The sequence below is a fragment of the Primulina huaijiensis genome, chromosome 8, assembly GCF_012295235.1.
Source record: "Primulina huaijiensis isolate GDHJ02 chromosome 8, ASM1229523v2, whole genome shotgun sequence".
In the NCBI taxonomy this organism is placed as follows: domain Eukaryota; kingdom Viridiplantae; phylum Streptophyta; class Magnoliopsida; order Lamiales; family Gesneriaceae; genus Primulina; species Primulina huaijiensis.
In genome coordinates this window covers 20121258-20144975 of record NC_133313.1, presented here as the reverse complement: position 1 = coordinate 20144975, position 23718 = coordinate 20121258, and the positions used below count along the sequence as shown (strand labels likewise).

Sequence of the window (23718 nt, the reverse complement as noted above, 5' to 3'; positions counted from 1 at the left end):
TATTTATTTTACTTTTATTACATTAATTTGTTTGATGCATTGGATATTTTAGTGTTTCATTTTATTTTAGTGATTATTTATTTTCTCCCTTCTATGAGTTTTTTTACTTAATTATTTGATGTTACGTTAGTTTCCTTGATTTAATTATTTTAATAATTCTTGTCACTTTTCACAAAATTTGAAGATTATATCTTGGTCTCTAAGGATTTATTTTGATGGTTATTTTGAACTCACCTATCCAAACTATATAGTCTATATTTATTTTACTTTTATTACATAATTTGTTTAATCCATTGGATTTTTTAGTGTTTCATTTTATTTTAATGATTATCTATTTTTCTCTTTTTATGAGTTTTTTTACTTAATTATTTGATGTTACGTTAGTTTCCTTGACTTAATTAGTTTAATTTATCGATGGTTCGTGTTTTATTACTGTTTCTTTTCCTTCATCTTTTTTTACAGTTCAGTTAATCTATATAATATATTTATCGTCTTTCACAAAATTATGAGATTATATTAGTTTCCAAAGATTTATTTTAATAGTCATTTTAAGTTCTCCTCTTCTGAATTATATATTAATCTATATTTATTTTAGTTTTATTATATTAAGAACTTTTAACCTCATTGTTTAAATATTACTAATGTACAACATCACATTAACTAAGTCATGATTACTAATAAATAATATTTATTATTATTATTATTATTATTGCAACTCAACGGAGCGTATGTGTTGGTAAATGATTGTCACTATCACCTCCACTCAAAATTTTTCATGATGAAATAGTTGGTATAAAGTGTGGTTACGATAGTATATTGGTTTGCTTTCGGATAAGATCATTGGATTTGTGATCGGGTATAACTCGATTAATATTATGTTAATTTAACTAAATTAATAACGTGTTGTAAATTATTTGAGAAAAATATATTTAAGGATTCAGACTGAAAACGATAGTAACCTTATTTCATTATTTGGTTGAATTAACGACAAATATTACAAAATACTTTAATATGATACTTTATTTTATTTTTAATTTATTAAATTATGATATTTAATTAATATATCAAGCCTACACTTTTCTACAAGTTTCATTAAAATCGTGTCAGTAAATGTCATTTTCTTATGATCCTTTTCCAATGAAAATGAACATTGCGTGCATGTAGATTCTATATGTTTTTTTGCAAAACCAAATTATATTTTATTTACAGTATAATTTGATTAGTTTGATTTATTTTAAATTTATTCATATGGAGAAAAAGTAATAATAAATTAAAAAGAATGAAATTTATTTTCTACTTTTGAACTAAATTTATCATATAATCCTTAAAAAATTTTAATCAATATAATCCTTATAATAAATGTGAATTATATTGATAGTTTATTATCATTTGTTATATATTACAATTTTACATAAAAAAATTTTAACTGAGTATTAAATATTATTTTATTTATATATGTGTTTTACTATACATATTTATTTGAGTTATATTATGTTAAAATTTTATTTCATTGAATTATTATTCACTAATATTAATTTATAAATGATTTATTCTGATATAAAATTAATTATCTATAATATATATTCTAAAAAAAACATAGAAATTAAATAAAATTTGCAATGGATTAAAAGTTAGCAAAAACAAAAGTGATATTTAACTTAATAACAAGTTTAATAGTTTTATTTTAACATTATTATGATAATTTAGTAAATTAAGAGAATTTTATGACGTTTGTCTATGTGTACTCCATTTAAGTACATTTTAGTTTTGATTTTGGTAAAATTCACTATTCTGTTAATTTTATTTTTATTGTTTTTCATTTTGAATTATATTTGGATGAAAAATATTTTTGCTGATTTATCATTTAAGAGAGCTGTCATTATGTCGCAGATTGAAAAATATCATATAAATAAGTGAATATATATGATTTATTGTAATGATGTATTTTTATGTATTGTGTTTTGATATATTTAGATTGATAAATACTTATAAACATGATGTTATTTAAACGACTTATTCAAACGACTTTAAATATTATCTAATTCTCGTGATTATATTTTTCATTATAAGTCACCCACGTGCATCGCACGTGTACATTCCTAGTACACTGAAAAGGGGCACTTCTCTTGTAATCAATGCAAATTCGAAAAGTTGATGAATCCTCTCTTGGTCATACTGAAAGGGCAGTAGTATAGGCCAAGATTCCGGCCAAGATTTTCAGATGTCCAGAAATCTGCAGAGGAGGCTCGAGTTCTTGGTATCGAGTACCAATGATCTAAAAAGTTTGCGCATATTTGGAAATGATCGGAGGGGTTATTCAAAGAATGGGTTGCAATTCTTGCTTCAAAACTTGTTATAGTGGCAGAGTTCTCTTGTTGAAGACATTTTTGATGATGCTAAAGTGGCTAAGAAAGAGTTTTGATCCCTAATCAAAGTCGTGTGGCAATAAATATATTGAGAACTTTCAATTTCCCAATTTGGTAAGTTAATTACCACCCCAACCATTTGGAAATTGAATGAACATATCTTGTACTATCTCATGGATATCCTTGATCGAGCGAGATTTGATGTAATTTTTCACTTCTCAATCTTTGCCATAGTTGTCATCCTAGCGATGTTTTAAAAGCAGCACGATATGTTCAAAGTCATACCTTAAAGCTCAAGGATCCATTTTATCACGACAATGATGGTGTGCATGAACAAATGTTGCACAACCAAATATTCCAAGCTGTAAATCAGCGGACAAGTGAGAATTATGAAAATTTTCTTCAAAGATTTACAAGGGAGATTTAAAATGCAATTTTTTTTGTAGAATTCTATTAATCAGATGTGTCGAAGTGGAAATAGTTTACCCCCATTAGTATCAAGGTACTATAGTGGTGAACATTAGAGATCTAGCTATGTCTGGAAGGTTTATATATAGTTCTCTTTCTTTCCTCTACATTTTTTGTGGTGTATGAACACAAGAGGTGTAATGAATTATACACTTTTTTCAAACAAAAAGACACCAAACTTTGATTAAAATATGTTCTCATTATCGCTTCTATACGCTTCAACTCTTTCTTCCTTTTTTTTAGAACAAGCAATATATTAGTCGCATATATCGTTCAGTACAATTTCTTGTAACTAAGGAGAATAAAAAAATTTCCAAATTACACGAAAAGGAATCGAAGTGCAAAGACGTCCACTGACAAAAGGCAAAAAAATGAAATTTACCAAAGCACAACGAACCAGAAAATTTAACTGATAAACAGAAATCAGGCCTCAGCTTTTTTGGCTTCTGCATCTTCTGTTTGATCGGCTAATTTAACAATATCTTCCACAAGAATTTTGCCCTCTGTTAAAAGTAGAAAAAGTGGAAAAGTGAGTTAGAAACCAAATATCAGGACCGTAAAAATTGGCAATCATGCTGAGCGCTAAAATGGATAACCCCCTAGTAATTTTGTCAGCTGTAGGGTGATTCAAACTAATATCTTTTGATTTCTTGAGAGCTTCAAAGCCCTCAACTCAACACAACTCTAGCAACAGTACTTGTCCATTTTCAAACAAACAGCACAAATTCTTACATCAATAAGAGGGTGGGTCAAATCTCCATGTAGTGAATATAATTGACACGGTACACGTCCAACATTCACGTGGAGGACTCAAAACTCCCCAAAAGTATAGATTGAGTTGTCATGACTTCAAATTTATGCTACATTCAAAGTGCAAACCTTTGGTTTGTACCAAAATAAGTAACAAAAGTGCGTGCGAACCTCTATCCTTGGAAAGATTGCTGATAAATTCTTGAATACCCTCCTTATCTAGGGTGTCTTTAAGGTACATAGCAGCTGATGCTACCTCCTCAGGAGTCACTTTGCCATCATAATCCCTGCCAACGGATATCAAAGCAAATAGTTACAGGATGCTGGATAAGATTTTCATTATGAATTGAGTTTGCAATCTTTAGGTATTAGAAATTTTTTCAGACAATTCGGAATGCCAGAAAAGTCTTGTTTAATTTCTACAGAAAATTAATGAACGGGTAGAAATTATTAAAGCATAAAGAGAGAATTTTTTATGTGAACTAAAGAAGCAAGATAACATTTCATAAATTTTTAAAGAAACTGAAGAAAAAGTTAGGTTTTCCAGAAAATATAGAAATTTCGAAACCACTATTGTGTTGTTTAAATTGCCCAAAAGTAGCAAGTTATGGATATTTCGATGGAAACACAGGATGTCATCAAAACACAGTTTTATACCAGGAAGTCGGTCATAAAGTGGCAACTTAGTTATTAAAAAAAAAAAAAAGCAAAGTCATAGACCATGTCTACAACCACCACACTGACTTCAAGATCACTAGAATAAACATGAAGTCACGAAAAAAATTCAGCCTCATTCTATGAACCGCATGACGCTGAAACCATGGTGACAATTCTGAAGGAATTTTCTCACTTCTCAAGCACAACATCCCATATCCAGCAACACGTTTAACTTATTAAGCATAGTAACTCTATGCTCTCCAAATACCCAAGCAAAAACACTTACTTTTTCAAAAGACAGGAAAACAAAGTATCTGCTACTCCACTAAGTGAAAGCTGTGCGAACAGTGTTGCTGCTCTTGTATTTTTCATATGGAAACGGAAAGACCGATGAGTTGTGTTGAAATCTAAAATCCCAGTGTTTTTACAGGGAAGATTATTTTAACAAGTGTTGAGAAAACAAATAGGCTGTACCGTGCCGGTAATCTTTAATATTGTATTTCTAATTGAATAAATATGAATTTAGTTCACAAAATAGAAGAGGTATTATAACCAGATCCACTACACAGTAATGGACAGGTAATAAAATAAAAAAAGATTTTATACTCTGGCCTTAAATTAGAAATTATCTAATTTTTTTATTCCCCCCCACACACACACACACACACGTGAAAAGACTCAAACCAAGGGGATGAGCGGCAAAGAATAAAAGTTGTCAAGAAACTTGAAACTTGCATGGAAATATTAAAAAAAAATCAATCAAATGCTTTAAAACATATTGGACGGGCATTGAGCATATAATTATATGAACACAGCAATTGAAAGTAGTGCTGTACTAAACTTTGAAAACACCTTTGCCAATCTGCAAATTCTATTACCTGTCAAGTAACCTCCAACGATCACCAATTTTGGCATCCACGTCATCTATTTCCTTTTCAAGCTTTTGAAGCATAACATCAACCTAGCAGGTAAAATCCAAGTAAATTTTTGAAAATCTATGCATATGTTTCCTACATCTCTATTCAATGCAAATAATCACGTGTTATCATATTAAAAGCATATTAAATAGTGAATCCAGAATATCCAGAAATTAGCCTTGCCCTGTTTATAAGCGCCGAAGAAACTTTATCGCCAGCAGCTTTCTCAGCAGCAAGATCACTTTCCTCTCTGGCTGCTATATAAGCCTTTTTGGCTTCTTCTTCTCCATCAGTACCCTCATTCTGAACCACACTATTGTATAACTCTATCTGCAAATTAAATTTCAAAGTGGGATCACAAAATAGAGCTTGATGTGAGAATAGGTTTTTGGACTAATGCGTACCATGGACAAAAATGAGATGCATGAAGATATGAGAGATCAAGATTCAGGCGAGATACGCATATAATCACCAATTTTCCTCATTTCACCAGACTATCAGCACAAGATCCAAATGTTAAGCGCATAGCATTCTATTGTTAATTCTATAAACTTATATCACCAGAAATCACTCTATGCCAAAAAGCTACTTGATAAATGTAACTACTATGTTCATAGCTTATATAATGAAAAATGACTTTCAAGCCCTTTACCTACAACCTACATGCAAGTAGGCATTTCCAATTGACAGAACAGAGAAAAAGTACCACTAACAGCGTTAAATAGAAAGAACGAGAAGACCCAGGAAGTTAATGGCAGAAAAAGATGTGATCGTAAAAAGATTAGATGAAATGAGAATTGAGATAAAGACCTAACGGGAGAAGATAAATAAAGACTTGACAGTGCTGAATTATGGTGCAATTTATACTTTAAAGTAAACCAATTACCAGGCACGAAACACAATAGCAATCTTTTGCTCCCTGGCTAAAATGGTAAAAACCAATGGAACAATTACCTCTTTGTTGACAAGTCGCAAGAACTCCTCACGCTCCCTGCTTACAGACTGAAAAGGCAGCAAAACAAATAAAAAGTTTATGACAGGGGTGCCGTTTAGCAACAGATAACAATCAAGAACGAAGTCACACCGATGCTGATGCTAGAACAGCCAATGCACGGCTAAGCTCGCAAAGTTGCTCTTGTTTATCCAAAGTTTTAGCTTTTTCATGCTCTTCTGTTTCTTTTGCAGTAGCGGTCATCATCTCTTCCAAGGCTACATCCTTCTGGCCTATGACGGATTCCTTCAACCTAGCTTGCTCCTCCTCCTCTTTCTCTTCTTCCTCCTAATAATAAACTCTACTGTTACTGATAAAAATGAGAAGAAAAACTTTGAGATGGAAACTTTACCAAGGTCACATTCACACACACACGCTCACACAAAAGAGAGAGATTTTTAGCTGATCAAAAGATTGAAATAACAATTTTATAACATATAGTTAAATAGAGTACATTATCGGCGCCTAGAACCCAATGAGCAAATATGATTTTAAATCATGACAGCATAATAAACTACTAGGGTGTGGCCAGATTAAGACACCGTAATGCAGATCTAAAGTCGTTGATACATTCCAGAAATCCTTTCCAGCTTTGTCGATATTTTCAATGGAAACAGAAAAAATTGTGGGAGATATTTGAAGAGAAAAGTATCATAATTGATCAAAGAAGATTTTTGTGGTTATCTTTCCACTCCCATTTTTTCACTCAGCTCATTGATACGCTGGCAGGCACAATATCTTCTTTCCATGGAAATGAGATGCAATCAAACAATTAAGAGCCTAATCAGACCTTAATTAATTCTTCTTGCATTTCTAGGAACTCTAACTTTCTCCTTCTTTCAGAGACTGAATCCTCTGAAGGCAAAGATGTGATGCCAACAGTGTCCACAACTTCATCAGGCAGGGATGAGAGCGTAGCTTGAACAGCTTCTTCTGGCTTTACTTTACCAGAGACGCTGAATGCTCTGGAACAAGATCCAAAAATAAAATATTAAAAATCAATAATGTTTGGCATTCACCCTCATAGCTTGTGGAAGTTTTAGTTACCTGGAAAGAATTAATAAAGATGATGGTACTGAATGGTTGAGAGATAAGTCCAGCCAATCTCGCAACTGCAAACAAATATAAATATCCATCCAATGGGATATACCAGTGAACCTTTTATTAACTCAAAAAAATAAAGTATACTGGAAGATTCCAATCCACAGATTCAGAAAAGGAAAAGCACTGCTGTAATACAAAGTCAATAATGGGCTGAGAAATTGCAGCAAATTATGTTACCGTAATAACTATATGAAATGAAAGCATAGAACTAAACATGCATTTGTAGAAGGAAACTAACAACCACCCTCAACCTATCAACCACGGACTTATAACAATCCCGGCAAAAATCACTCAAACTATACTTTTTATTAAAATAGATCCTTATGTTTTCCAAATAGAGAGTGCATACTTTCAGGCTCTGTCACTTATATCAAAGATTTATCAACTTCCGTATCCTCATTTTTACACCAACACGGTTTGATACCTTTATAAAAGAAATAGGTATCCATCATAAATATTAGTGCATTTAGGCACACTTGTGCCCGTCACTTTGAAATATTGAAGCAACCTGTTGCCGCATTTCATCAACTGAAAGTAATCCAAGTAAGCCACGATCTCGACATGCTTGACGAAGCTCCTCCTCTGTAAGAGATTCAATCCCCTCGGATTGTATCATTGTGTCATCAATCTTGATCCTTGAAAAAAAAGCCATAAGAAAAAAAGATTGCTTTGGCATGAAACACATTTAGTTGAGTGCTTCAATATTTACAATATAAATGTATACAAGTTCGCCATTCCTCGTTCAAACAACATGAATCTCTCTCAGTATCCAATAATACACTACCTTTCTTCACATGATCAATCAATCTAGCAAAAACTATGGGGAAGCCTGAAAACTTCAAGACTAGAATAAAAGGATAACTTAAAAAATGATGAAATGTAATATTCCAACGACAAACAAAAAATTGATTAGTGATATATCAATGATATTGTGCAGAAAATTGTTTAATATTATGATGTTTCCGCATGTGCAAATGAGATTTCACTTCACTTCTGGCATTTACAAACATCTTGTCCAGACATAACCAGAAGTAGAAATAGACAATGAACTGAGGAACAAAGCATACGTGGAACGGTAATAATATACAAACACACCGATATTTCTGTGTGTGAAATAAATTATTATTTGCAGGGCTGTATATAAATATATCTTAAGACTTGAGTAATACAATTACACTCTCTTTTTATCTTGAGACTTGAATAATACAGTTTCACTCTCTTTTTAAACATTAACCTTTGGACATTATTCCAAATTGAACTGCATACCTGTGAACAGATAAAAGGACATGTTTTTGAACCTTTTATTTGCGAAGTCTAAGGGAAATAATTATGAATCATCAATCAAGTGATCAAAACCTTCAACTTCATCTCAATTTTAGCTAGCACTTTCTTCTGTGATTGAACTTTTTTCCACATGCCTTTCTCCATCACAATTCACCAGACTACCCAGTCTCTGGAATTCACTCCTGTTCTTCACTCAAACTGGTGTGCTCTACCTAATCCCATTTCTCATTGCCACTTCCTAACTTGCATTTGTTTAGATATCCAGTAATTGCTCCCTACCCATTTCTTTCGATTGAAAAAACATTTCGGAGCTCAGTAACATTTTATTCCTTCTACTTAAGGGGAAACATATCAAATACCTCATCAATAGAATAATAAGGTCCACCAAAAAATTCAGAATGTGTGAAACACGGTGGCGGCAAAAAATCCTCTCTCAACCATTCCCATACTACTCAAATACCCTATCAAACCCTGTTAAAAAAACACCTTCCAAACCTAAGAACGTTTTCGTACTTGATTCAATATATCCATGGGAGTAGAATTCACTATTTGAATAATATGTATAAAAAAAACGAACCTGATCAAATATTATCCAGTACAAACCCAAGTTGACAACCAACTTACCAGTAGTAGTGCAGTTGGCTCCTTGGGTTCGAGTCACACTAAGACCATGCATGTGTAAAGAAATCCAAAACACGAACCACCATTACCAAATCATTAAACACAAACATTCATGTGTAAATAAAATAGCTTACTTTTGAAGTCTCTTTCGAAGCATATAGCGAAGATACGCATCAGTACCACCGTATATACCAATGCCCATATATTTGCACATAGTCATCAACCGGGGTCTGCATCAAAGAAATATATGGATCTTTCACATCAATGCAACATCAACACCAGCTACATTGTTGGGCCGCCGGCTACATGAAGAAGATATAATCCAAAAAATGGAAGAAAGCCAAACAATTACCTGCTGATGTTATCCAGAGTAAGTTCATCATTAAACAATTTGGCAAAGCCCAAAATTTCCTCGTTGGAGACCCCGGCCCCCCTCCTGACCTGGTCAAGACTCAAGAATTAAGAGAGCAATACCAAAATGTTGGAGCTTCTCCAAGAACTGCTGTCTTTTTTTCAGAAAATCAGAAAACAATAAGGTGAAAGATAAAATGCATATTAAGTTTCTTGCCTTGTTCATAAATTCATCAAGATCTTCAGCAGTTTTCTTTATTTCTCCACTTCTTGAGTTTTGAACTTCCTTTGCCATTTCTTTTACGGTGTCTTGAAGAAACTTTGCATATTCTATCCTCGCATTCAGCCTCTTCTTCAGGGCTTCCTGTTTTAAAGCATTTTATCCAAGATTAATATGAAATTCAAGGGACGTATAAAAAACAAGAGACTTAATTGTAAACCAGAAGACATCTATATTTGATTGTTCTATATAAAATTTTGAGCTGGGTATTTTAAATTTTCCTTGCATGATAAGACAAATGTAAAAGGTGAACAAATACACAACTTCCGGAAGTAAAAAGTAAGGGCCAAGGAAATGAGGTAGAAACACAAAGTAAGGGCCGCAGAGATAAGGAAACAAAATAAATATCTGACAGTGAAAGGGTCATGGACAAAAGCTAAAGATATCTTTCAGCTAAATAAATCTACCTGTTCTTTCATCTTGTCCTGGAAGGTCGACGGCAGCATGTTGGGGAACAATTTAAGGAATACAGGAAGTAAAAATTCCATGAATGGTACTATAACAAAGACTGCAAAAGGAACCAGCCTAAAAATGTCGGCTGTTGTTCTTGTGAGCTGTTGCCTCTCTCTCCTGGAAAGAGTCTTCCCACTAGCAAGTTTTAACAATAGTCTTGAGCATATCCTCACATCAGCCCAAAGTAGCTTTGTACCCAACCAATAGTGTTGCAATGTAGATTTAAACTCATCTTTCCAGTGATGCAATTTTTTTGCCCAATCAGCTCTACCATAAGAGGATAAAAATCAACATAATTCATAAAATATCTTTGAAGACAACAGAAACAAAAGAGACATGAGCCTTTTCATTACAACCATTCCTACAATATAGGCTGACGAGAAAACATGATAATATAGTTTTGGGACAAGAGAAACGGAGAACACAAAGATTTACCTGCTCATAGAGGCAACAGCCCTTAAAGCTGGGCCAATTCCGAGAAGCATGGTCCACATCTTCTTTAGAATAGACTTATCATCTTTCTTAGATTCTTGCAGCTGCTTGGCTTTTGCTTTGGCTTTAACTGAGCTCAAGCCTTCAACCGCCTGATCACATTCTTCTGGTGAAGGCTCCTTCTTTTGCTTAACAGCTGGTTCTTCATTTTTATCATCACCACTACCTGTTTCAGGCTGACCGGCCACAGCAGAGGAAAAAGTATGTGCATACTCTGTTGTCCACCCATATCCAAAAGGGGAAAATTTTATTTGCATTTCAATCTCACGGTGCAAAGATGGGACACCAAATAAGTGGTGCTCAACACATTTTCTAATTAACAAACATGGTATTCCATCTTTGGTTGGAGAATTGGAATCTTTTTTGTCTCTTAGGTTCGCACTAGACGATGAATGGCCCGCAGCCCAGCTCCAATGTTGTGAATGACAAATCCCCAACGTGTTTCCATACTCAGAACTCAAAAATCTTTGAACCCAAAATGGAGACTGCCTGAGCGTAGCAATGAGATGATTTTTTCTTCGGAACAGTGTTCTAGACGACATAATTAAGAACCTTGTAATGTTTAAATACAACTGAGACAGCACTCTCTGATGTACAAACACATTTACATATTTGCAAAATGCACCTCAAGCTGCATAGTAGAGCTAGAATTAGTAAAAGCAAAAAAAAAAAAAAATTATAAAATTCAAAATAACAAGAAGATAGAAGCTATTGTAAGGTGTCCGTAACTGTTTTGAAATCCACTCCATTACTTCTTGTCTCTCAAAACTAGTGTTAAACACAAATTTGTGCCACTTCTTAATCCTTCCGATTAAGCTCAAAACTTGAGGCAAATATAGATAAAACTATAAATTTCTACTACTCGTCCAAACAAAACTGCAATTTTGCCACATATAAACAGGAAAAATCATCTTTCAAGTTTATCCAGTTCATTAATTAGTTAACGAAGTGCTGAAGAATTTTTCACCATGACTTGGTTGACATATAACTTCCGTCCACATTTTACAAACTTATAACCAAAATGAGGCACTCTTAGAGTACTGAAAGTAGTAGTTGAAATCCAATCTTCAGCTAGACTATAGCGTTTTTTCCTTTACGTCTGACATCAAATTTCTACTTAAGCATTGCAATCACACAATATTAAATAAAAAAAATTTCAAACAAACTTAAAGCTGCCACGCGTAACATCGCAGCAGATAAATAATTTTCATACTCAGAATCTAATCCACGGACACATTGAACGACACCTTCTTCCTGTTTCTATATAAAAAAAAATGGGAATAAAAACCTCCTCGAAATAGGCTTGCATTAGAAATCATACGATCGTTAATTTTTTTCAAAAAAAAAAATTGCTAAATTAGAAAATTAAATCTGAAGATAACTGACCTGAAAATATGAAGATGATCAATGAATTAGGGGAAATTAAGAAAAAAAATCTCACTCCGACTGATTTTCCTTTGTTTCGTGTAGCTTCCTCTAATTTTCTGTCGAAGAAAATTCAGCACATTATGGAAATCTGGTTTTTGAGTAAGGGGAGAGAGATTTTTGGAAAGACGCCTTCTGCGGTTGTACGTTTGGAGAGATTTTGCCCTTTGCTGACTTTTGTGTAGGTAGTCAAACGTACAACTTCATTTGTCATATAATAATTAATATTTTTAAGTATATATGTTATTATATATCTCAATATTTTTAATTTCGAATATTATAGATGCTGGTAGTGTCTAAAAAAACAAGGAAACATAAACAATTATTTAAATTATAATAAATTTATGAATTATATCATACATAGAACAACTTAAATAATTAGGCTGGTAATAAATTAAAATAATTAATCAGATAATTTTATTTGATCAGATTGTTTAAAGACCTCATATTTATATTTATTTTTTTAAAAAAAAAGGAATTATAATTTTTATTACATTTCGTAGCAAAATAAACCTTGATCACATTATTCACTCCCATAAACATAGAGACAGGGTTCATAGTTGGTAGGCTTAAGTAAAACTAGTGAAATACGTACATGCGTTACTTATGATATTATTTTTTTAAGTTGATAAAACGATACTAAACCATTAATACAAAATTGTTTTCGATTTAGAAGAGCGGTTCAATTTAAAAGAGAAGTTTTGTTTAAAAAAAATTTCTACGTAAAATATAAAATGACTTGATGAAATTTAAGTAAGATGGTAGATAATAAAAATATTTTTAAAATTAAATATTTTTGTGTCTTTCAAAATAGTTACTAAAATAGTCTTATAATAAACAAAAAAAAGTTAATCTACCAAAAATTAAAATAAATAAACAGTTAAAACTTAAAACCAAGTAAGCATGGGCTATTCGTCCAATGGGCCGGTTGCTGCTTACCGGTGTAGGCCTTTATACCCATGAGATGGACTGGACCAAAGGAATCAATAGTTGTAACCAGGCCTTGAACTCAATTTAGGTCCAAATTAATTGTATCTTTGGTATGGTTTCACACGGTTGAGTTAATGGTAGCATATAATCAATACACTTCTAATATCGAATGAGAATCAAATAAAACAGAACTAAAGTAATGAGTCGAACTATTATTTAGTATCAAGGTAATAAGTATGAATAGTCATCAGCTTCTGGGAAAGGGTAGAAAAATGAGACATACTATGGGACATACAATGTGCTATAGACGTATTATCATTTTTCTTCGAGTAATACTCCGATGCTAAATTTAATTGTTTAAAATATTTTCGTACTAGCACCTCGTTAACCGTTTCACACATTCGGCACATAGTTTGTACATATTGCATCTTTAATGATACTTTTTTTTCGGATTTCAAATCCAGCGAAACCGATATGCCTCTAACCTTTTACTCTTTACGAGATAGGGGAACTAATAGAACATAGATCTATAAAAAGATGTGCATAAAAAAAAGTTGTTGAAAATCAAGAGACGGTGAACATCTCCTACTAGATTGATCCACACTATGTTATGTGTGTGTGTATGTTGGGGGAAAATTTTGTGTGCATATGAATAGATGAAGTGAAATAGTTGGAGAAGTACAGAAAGACAGGGAGAAGGGAGAAGGGAGAAGGGAGACTTTGAAAACTCAAATATACAGCGAGCAATTTGGCTTTTGTATTTGTACCTAAAGACAGAGGAGATAATATGTGTGTATGAATGTTAGTACAACATACGAATAGTGATTAAATCCAAGTCCTACACAGGAAAGTTGGTGAAATGCTTTCAAAGAGAGGGAGACAAAAGGCATATTGTAAAAGTAGTCATCAAGGAAAAGAGAGAGTGCCAATATATTTTATTTATTTATTTATTATTATTATATTAAATACTTTAGTATTTGGACTCTCGATCAAGCTCGTATATCATGTCTATCTCCATTTGTATGTAATATTATCTTATTCGTAAAAATTCATAATATTCTTTCAAAATAACATATAAAATAATCTCTTATCGCGTCGTGAAAAATGTCGTTGTGTTTTATCACATTAGCTTAGAAAAGACGAGAGAACTTAGTCTACTGAGATATATATGAATCGAGTTGATCAGTATCACAAAATTTGTATGTGTGTAAGTTCTAACTTTTTTTATTAATAGTATATTTGTTCAAACAATGTGAATATCTTACATGTGAAATTTTTTTATCATCTAATAATATGTGTATAAGGAAGTTGAATTCAAACTTATTTATTTGTGTTAACTACTGTCTAATTAAAGTTCAATAATTGAAGAAACTAATTTTATCATTTTAAAGTGTATGGATGAAAATGCACTTTTTGATCTTCAAATAATTATCATAAAAACTTATTTTCATAAATTTGAAATCACGTCATAACTACCTCCTTCCACATTCTTTCCACAATCCCGACTTTTCCCATCATATTTATTATCCTTGTCAATTTTTTTTTAATGTATATCATATAAGATATCTAAAAATGTAACTACTAAATTAAAAAAAACTCGCACATACAAGGTAACGGCATGCATATATTGTAAGTTGATATATCACAAAAACTCTACATAAACGATCTCATAAGTCAATTTTGTGATATCCGACTCGACCCAACTCATGGAAAAGTATTATTTTTTGTGTTAAAAATATATTTTTTCAATATAAATATAGATCGACATGTACCATATATATACACACACACACTTGAGATCGTCTCGAAAAAGACTTACTCTTGATATATATGTAGCATCTAGTTGATCGGCTCGTCTATATAATTTCAATTGTCCAGACTTATTTTCATTTTACGAAAACAATTAATAAGTTTTGTGTAGGATCAGTTGAATAAATATAATATTAATGGGACGGCTAATTCTATGATCAGGATACTTGTTGTACATAATTTGATTAAAAGGAACCTTATTTTCACATAAAACATAAAAATTTTGTGGCATTGATCAATCTAATTAAGCGCGTATAGTATTATTTAAATAAAAAATTTAGTGTGGAAAATTAATATTATGTTTATTTAGAAGTATATAATAAATACACGTAATTTTGATTAGGTTGGGCAGTGTCATGGTGTTTTCGCTATCTAATAAATGCAAAGGACGGTGTCCCTTTAGTAGCTAGCTATGGTAAGTACCATATACCAATAAGTAGTAATATATATTTTACTCGATANGATCCATGTATCTGATTTTACATATCGAGTAAAATAAATATATAGTTATATATATTTACACATCAGTTGTTTAAGGTTTATTGAATTTGTATAACTATATATATGTATAGGCATATCAAGTTATAATTACGTACAACTATAGAAATGTGATAATTGATTGTCTTTAGGGTGTATATCTTGCAAATCCAATTTCATAATTCCTTTACTCTCTTTTTTAATCTGTTTTATGAGTCGGAGAAGATTGTTACAATTAAGTCTCGAATTCGAAATCTCGTCTCAAATTTGAGAATTTTGATTCTAGATGTACATTGTTTCTAATTGTAACGATTGTTGTATGTCATAAATATTTGACATAGAAAAACGTATAATTGACTCCAGTATTAACATTTACTTTCCCTTTCTAATTATCCATTTGTTGCTTAAATATTAAAGGGGTATTTAGTATAATAAATCTGGTCTAATTTTTACAAAAACGATTTTCCATGTGATTTTGAAAACACTCAAATATATTTAAAATGTTATTTTTCAAAAATAGAATTTGACCAAAGTTATTTCCCTAAATTTCCTGTAAAAATATCAATTTCCTGACCAAATGAATTTTATAATAATTTATTAGTATTTACTTAATAAAGTTCTCAAAACAAATATATAATATGGAAGGGATTATTAGTTCATATAATATCCTTAAACACCTAAAAATAATAATCAAATTGTTTATGTTCCCGTCTTTGTAAACTCCCATCCACCATTATTTGAAGAGATAAATCTAGAAGTACCATACTCTTATTAACTTCAAAATTATATATANGGTTTGTTTTGGGGTGTGTGGGGGGAGGAACAGAAGGGAAGGATCAGAGTTCAGAAGGACAACCCGAAATAAATGCTATCTTTTTCCTTTTTTCTTTTGGAATTTGGCTTCTTCGATAGGCGTGCTTCTGTCGGGCCAGATTTCCCCCCTCCTCCCCCTCGCCTTTATAACCCGTTCCTTTCACCCCACCCCACCCCACCCCACCTAGCTTTACTAGTTATTATTATTTGTCATTTCATATATGTATATTTATGTAATATGATCACCTAATACTATATAGAACCTAATTAGATTAAATAATTTAATATTTGATTTGGTACTTTTATATGCCAACATATACATGACCAATTTTTAATTTATGGAGGTACGTCCACGCCATGAAATGGAGACTTAATATTTTCATGCAAATATAATTTATATTAAATTATGTAACCCCAGCAACATACGCTGACCTAAAATAATGACACCAATCCACCACTGTTATTTGTATCGTATAATAAATAATCAATTAAGAGGGCTTGTTTTTGTCCGTGTGGTTGTGTATCTGACGGATTTTCATTGGCTCTTCTTGTGGTTACTTTTAATATTATTACATAAAAAAAATAATTACATCGATATATTAAGATTTTCCTGGGTTTTTAAGAAAATAATTATTAGCTCATCATTATCAGGGGTGTTCATCGGTCGGTTCGATTCGGTTTTCGATTTTTTATTTCAGTTTTTTCGGTTTTCGGTTTTTCAAATATATAATCCGATATCCGAACAATTTTTCTTCGGTTCGATTTTCTACCGAAATGGTTTGGTTATTTCGGTTTTAATACAATTATTTAAATTAATAAGATAAATATATTGTAAAATATAATATGTTATCTTTTTATATGATTTCTTAGTAAATTATTTAAATATAAAGTCTAAATGAATTATATAAACAATAATCAACTAAATATTATTCAAAATAATTCACCATTCACTGATATCATCTCAAAAAATATATAATAAAAATAAAATTATTAATTTAATGAAATTTCGATTTTTTCGGTCGATTCGGTTTTGACATATATAATCCGAAATCTAACCAAATAAATTTTGATTTTAAAATTTATATCCGAATTATAAAATTCGATTTTCGGTTCGATTCAATGTTCGATTTTTTTCATTTTGGATTTTCGGTTTTATCCGAAATTTGAACACCCCTAGTCACTATTATTGAGAAATTGTTTGACAGTAATAGAGAAAAATGGTGTCTTATATATGTTTTTATTCCCTTTTTTTCATTTTAACATTTTAAATCACATTATGACTTCTTATTAATTTTTGTAACTATAATAATATTATCATATATTAATAAATAAAAATTAATTGTAAAAATTATTATTATACAAACGAACGAGCAAGGTTAACTGATATACACACACACACATACACACACATTTGAGTGTGTGTATATGTGTGTATGACTGAGACGAGACTACCCCAGTTAGTCAGTCCAGTGCAGAATGCATTTAAAGTAGGGTTCTCGAGGCCATCATTACACACCTACGTCATCATTGTCTAATATCCAATTTATTAAAGGTAAATACACTTGAGCATGTCTTAAAAAAATTTATTGATTAATTTGTGGATCTCACATTCCAATTATTCATTTTTATTTATTTTTTATATATTAAATAAATATATTTTCAATTTTATTTATAAAATTTTAAAAAATACTACTTAAAATAATAAAAATAATATTATTTTAAATGATAATCATGAAAGGTTTGATTTGATTTCTGGACAGATTGTGCAGTTTATCATATATATTAATAAAAGATACACATATTGTATATATTATTTATTATTTTTAATTTGATCAAATAATAATAAAAAATTAACACGAAATTATTTTTAATTTGATCAAATAATGAATATTTCATTTAATATTCAAACTAATTATAGTAAAAAAAAATTAACAATCGTTGTTTGTATGAAGGAGAATGGTGATTCGTGTAAAGAAACTTAGTAAAAACGTATATGTGACCTCGATTCAAGTGACACGAATTCGGTCAAAAGAGAGAAATTAATAGACTTAATTGCGAAGGAAAATAATTCCCCATTTACATGCTGTAAAAGAAGACCGCAGATTAATGTGGTTTTAAAGAATGTTTTTTCCTTCTTCCTCGACTATTTATTGCACTTCTAAAAAATAAAAGAAGCTCATAACTAATGAATCAATGATTTGAAAAAATTATGTTTTTCATGCATAAAAGGGAAGTTGGTGAAAAATCTCCAATCAAAAAATTTCTTTGGGTTCATTCCCTACCCACAAAATTGTGGTACTATGTCGTACAAATTGTGGTACACTTCATGTGAAAATGTAGTACAATTCGTGTGGAAATGTGGTACTAAAAAAGTACCCAGGAACTGAACACAAAAAAAAACGACGGCTGAGGACTGAAGGCCAATTTCCCGCATAAATAACCATATCAATAATATAATTAATGTGATTTATATATATATATATATATAATATACATTTCATCTCCGACATTTTTAAAATATATTGCACCTATCAAATTCCATAAATTATAAGACAAAAAATTGTTTGAGACGAATTCACAGGTCATATTTTGTGAGAAAGATCTCTTATTTGGGTCATCTATGAAAACTTATTACTTTTTATGTTAAGAGTATTACTTTTTATAGTGAATATCGGTAGAATTGACCAGTGTTACAAATAAAGATTCGTGAGACCTTCTCGCTGAAATTATAATGATTCTACAACAACAACATCACTAAAGAAGGCAACAAAATTTGGTACTAAAGATGGAAGATTCACAAGATAACTTAAATCATACCATAAAAATGATAAAGTTTGGAAAATCGAAATTTTGATTTTGATTTTTTAAACAAATTTGTTTAGGACATAGGCAAGTGTGAAGTGTTTCCTTGTCTGCCACATTTTCTCTCATCTGCTAAATATAAACTGTATAATAGCAAAATTACAAAACAAAACTTACTGTGCAAGCCTTCAAGATTTTTAAGGAATGGGCCCTTACACTATCTAGGCATGTTACTGTTGGACTGAATGAACGGTAACATCATATTAATTTTTTTGTGAAAATTATGATTTTCATTGTAAATTAATATTAATAAACACAAAAAAAAATTCTCATGAGATGGTCTCCCGTATCAATTTTGTGAGAATACTTGATTCATGAAAAAAATTATTTTTTATGTTAAAAATATTATATTTTTCACTTTAAGAATGATCAGATCCAAACATCTTACGAAAATAGAATTGTGTGACCGTAGCACAAGAGTTATACTCATTGATAAAAAAGTATTATTATATATTTTTGAAAAATATTTCACCTAAATATTTATATCTTGTTTTAAACTGGATAAACCATACTTTAATTATTAAAAGAAAAAACTTGTGTGAGACGATCTCACGGGTCGTATTTTTTGAGACAAATATCTTATTTGGGTCATCCATGAAAAAATATTACTTTTTATGCTAAGATCGAGTATTACTTTTTATTGTGAATATTGATAGGGTTGACCAGTCTCACAGATAACAATTCGTGAGACTGTCTCACAAGAGACCTACTCTTAATTAAATATAACATTATATGTTCGATGATTATATATAGAACCATTGATTTCATACATATAAATTTTGGAAAGAAATTACACCGTATATTTATATATAGATGTGTGTGTATAAAGAGCGAATAATTTGGCAATTTATTGTAGTAAATGAATTATCATAGTGAATTATATATTAAATTTCATTTTTGAGTGTTGATAGATTTAAAATTAGGTGTTTTCTTATGTGTTAAAGAGCTAAAGTTGAAAAAATATATTTTACTACTTGAATGAGAACTTATTTAATTATTATGTGTTTGCTCTCACATTAGTGAAAAAATTGCTTTCAAATATTTAGCGTATTATCATTAAAGATGATGTATTAATTGATTATACATATTTGTTTTATTATTGTTAAAGTTTTACAAATGATCACCATTATAAATCATTTTATTATCGATATATATTGAATTTACCTCTATATATAATATAATTTTCATCGATTAATTTCAAGAGTGTTTTACAAATGAGTATGGTAATAAATCAATTTTTAGTCGAATTAATTAACCGCAAAATTAAGAGTAGGGTTTATATTAAGAATAAGTCTGTTATGAGACAGTCTCACGAATCTTTATCTGTGAAACGAGTTAACCCTACCGATATTCATAATAAAAAGTAATATGCTTAACATAAAATGTAATATTTTTTCATGGATAACCCAAATAGAAGATCTGTCTCACAAAATACGAACTGTGATACTATCTCACACAAATTTTTGCCTTATATTAATTTGAAGGAAGATAATCTATTTAATAAATTAAATACAAATTATTAATTAGTGTAAGTCACCAAAAACAAAATAAATAATAACATAATAATAATTTAGTTCGCGAGTGTTTTCATGGGTAGCATTACCGATATAACTCCCGCCGGCTTCGAATAATTATTAATTAAGGAAAAGAAATGGCGGAGACAAAAAACCCTAAGACGGCTCCACCGGCGCCCGGCGACCATCCGACGCGGCCCCGGATGCCTTGGCCTGCTGAAAGCCCCCCAACTGTCCGAGACTTGCAGACATATTCATGGCAAGGAAGCTACTAGCATCATACCCGTTAATCACGTGTTGCTGCTGATGATGACTGGTAGGGAAGAACTGGTGGTGGAAGTCCCTAGCCGCCATACCGCTTCCGAGGAGGTTGATCTGCTGATGGTGGTGGATGAAGCCACCATTAAGGTGATTCTGGTACTTGGAGAGCTCGGATTTGGCGCAGCTGAGGTCGATTTGAAGCTGGCGGAGCTGGTGTTGGAGGAGAGAGATGACGCCAACGCAGCCGTAGACGGGGTCGCGGAGCCTCATGTCGGCTTCGTAAGCGAGGGAATTAACGGCGTCTTCACGCTGATGCGGCTGCAGCTCGTTAAGCAGTTTGGTGACGTTGCTGGCGCCGAAGACTTTGTGCACGTTAGCGAATTTCTGCGGCTGGTCCGGTGGAAAGTACGGCGCGAATACGCACTCCGGCTGGCATTTTCGACGCAGGAATTTGCAGGCGGCGCATGGGGAGTTAGATGATGAAGCCATTAATTGGAGCCTGGCGTATCTATCAACTAAATTATTGCTATCAGAAACAGTTTCAAGAAATGAAGTTCTGCACTGGAGAAGAAGAAAATAAAATTTTATGCAAGAACTAGTGTAAAATATGGAAACGTGGTTTTTTTTTTCTTCTTCTTTTTTTGATGTTTTGTATGTAGATATTATTTCTATATGATCACAAAAGATAGAATTTTGAGACAAGACAAGTCATCAAAAATATTTTCGAAAACCTAGTTTTTTTTCCGAAAAGCATAAAATTCTAGAAAATATGCACTCGGAATAGTAGTATTTTCCGAGCATGAAATTTATTTATAATTTTTTTGCTTTTATGTAAAAAAAAGAAAAAAATCAAATATGTAATAATCTTGAGGGAATTTGCAAAATAATCTTGTTCAACTATTTATTTAAGAAAATGATATTTTCAAGTATATTTCAAATACATTTTAGAAAATAATTTTCTTAAAAAAAATAGTTAACCAAGATTAAAAAACAAAATACGGCTTTGTCGCATAAATTAGACAAGCAAATCATTGAAAGCTTTAAAGAAACCGACCCATAAAGTTGATTGAATTTATGAAGATCAAAATCAAAACTACAAAGAAAAGAATATCGTGACCAAATCTGGAAAATGAATGTTTTCTATACCTGCCGTTTATAAGTCTCCGCTTAGGATCTGTCAAATCTATAATATTCTTCCTCTTGGTGAAGCAGGCTGGTGATTGTGAAATTCCCAACTTTGGCCTGTGTCAAAAAATAACTGAGATGTATGAAACAGCTGTCGTTAATTTCCAGATTTAGCAAACTTGATATATGATTTGGGGACAAATCAAGCTCCATATCCAGCTCTCTACTTCCAAATTAACCAGAACCCTAGACAAGTTCTCTAGCCCTATTTTTACATAGAAACAGAATTTGCTTCTTGCAAACCCTTTTTCACTCTTCTAGAATTAATGCATTTTATGCAAGAAATTGAAGTACAATGATAAAATATTAGTCTAATTACTGTATATCATGGACAAAGATATTGTTGAATCGGATCTCGTGACTGAGAGTTTTCTACGTTTATCTTTTCTGGAATTCATTCCTTTTTTGCATGTTAATTAGTGACAAATTGCTAGAAAATGTGTGGAGAGAGAGAGAGAGAGAGAGCAGACCAGATCAGACTATTAGTTACCTCACTTACCCGTGAAGGATTTTTGAGAGAAGGCAGATGGTTTCCTCTATCGGGATTTGATATTAACTCAAGAAATAATAGCAAAATCAAATATATATTACAAGTACTTATTAATTATTTGAAAATGTGTACTCAAAGGATATGTATTATAAATAAAATATTAAATCAAGAAAAGGGTATTATACCTAGACAGAAAATGGCCCTGTAATTCTGTTCCTCCTCTCGTTGAAAATTTAAGGCGCCTCGATTTCTGCAGTCAATCTTATTCTTCCCTTGTACAGTGTCCTCTTTGGGTGGCGTGTAGTTTGACAAATAGGTGAAAACAAGTTTAATTTGGATCTTTGACTCTTGATTCCTAGCTCGTTTGATGCACCCTCTCCTGTCACACTTTCCTTATAAATTCTTTGCCAGAGAATTAAAGGGTTTTTATCATCTGAATAGTTTTTCCGGTATTTTCAAGGATCATGCAAAAGGGCTTTCTTTTAGCAGCAATCTTTTCGCTTACTCAGGTGAATACACGAAGAAACGAAAATCTGCATACAAAGATGGTGAAAAGAAGGCAGCCCGAAGAAAAGGTAGACCCTTATTTCATGAGAAGAGGGCTACTTAGACATCTCAGCAATCATACAAATACACCATATACTACATAGATATAAATATAAAGATACATATATATATTTATAGACAGAGAATCAAGTGTGTGCGTATGTGAAAATAGGTGAAATAAAGTCCCCCAAGACCAGAGGCTATGGAAACGGGGAGAAAGCAAAACTAGCGCAGCTAAAAATTAGAAAAACAAACTCACAGTGGATTTCGAGGGGAAGAAAGAAGGAACAAAGCATTTGAAGTGACTTTATTGTTCTTATCGGGGGATGGGTGTGGGGACTGGGTATATAGGTATAATCACTATGACTATCTTACAATCTCAGAGTACAGAGATTTGAGAGTGAGTTGTCTACTGTCGTGACATGACCTTTCCTCTTCATTTTGTTTATTATAATTTCATGTTACAGTCTTCTAATTTAGGGTTGTGGTTGATATTTATCAAAAGTCTTCAAATTTTTTTGGTCATTTCTTCTATTTTATTTTTTGATTTTTTTATTTGTTTTAATTACATTTTATTATAGTGACGTGTCATCGAAATTACTGATATGATTCAAAAAAAATACAGATAGTTCCGGTACCATGTCATCGATCGAACTAACATAGCATACATAA

The 23718-nt window shown here is 31.5% G+C and overlaps 2 protein-coding genes across 11 annotated transcripts; both read right to left on the bottom strand.

The window, feature by feature from the left end:
• Positions 1–3028: 3028 nt before the first annotated feature.
• On the bottom strand, positions 3029–12294 carry LOC140982575 (uncharacterized). Of its 2 annotated transcripts, none has more exons than XM_073449135.1 (15): positions 12176–12285; positions 10678–11365; positions 10197–10509; positions 9727–9873; positions 9511–9599; positions 9293–9388; positions 7762–7888; positions 7197–7261; positions 6940–7114; positions 6243–6437; positions 6113–6160; positions 5342–5488; positions 5120–5202; positions 3756–3871; positions 3029–3337 (listed from the first exon to the last, which is right to left on the bottom strand). In XM_073449135.1, the coding sequence occupies exons 2-15, from the start codon at positions 11274–11276 to the stop codon at positions 3258–3260; spliced, it is 2280 nt and encodes a 759-aa protein (XP_073305236.1). In that variant the 5' UTR covers positions 11277–11365; positions 12176–12285; the 3' UTR covers positions 3029–3257. The 2 variants fall into 2 exon arrangements, with proteins under 2 accessions (XP_073305236.1, XP_073305235.1); XM_073449134.1 differs by having other exon boundaries at positions 3030–3337; positions 12121–12294.
• An 8254-nt stretch (positions 12295–20548) lies between these two features.
• Positions 20549–23356, bottom strand: LOC140982482 (protein ASYMMETRIC LEAVES 2-like). Of its 9 annotated transcripts, none has more exons than XM_073449011.1 (3): positions 22686–23356; positions 21972–22067; positions 20549–21324 (listed from the first exon to the last, which is right to left on the bottom strand). In XM_073449011.1, the coding sequence occupies exon 3, from the start codon at positions 21312–21314 to the stop codon at positions 20721–20723; it is 594 nt and encodes a 197-aa protein (XP_073305112.1). In that variant the 5' UTR covers positions 21315–21324; positions 21972–22067; positions 22686–23356; the 3' UTR covers positions 20549–20720. The 9 variants fall into 9 exon arrangements, with proteins under 9 accessions (XP_073305112.1, XP_073305107.1, XP_073305109.1 ...); XM_073449006.1 differs by having other exon boundaries at positions 20551–21386; positions 22686–23354; XM_073449008.1 differs by having other exon boundaries at positions 20551–21381; positions 22686–23354.
• Positions 23357–23718: the final 362 nt, after the last annotated feature.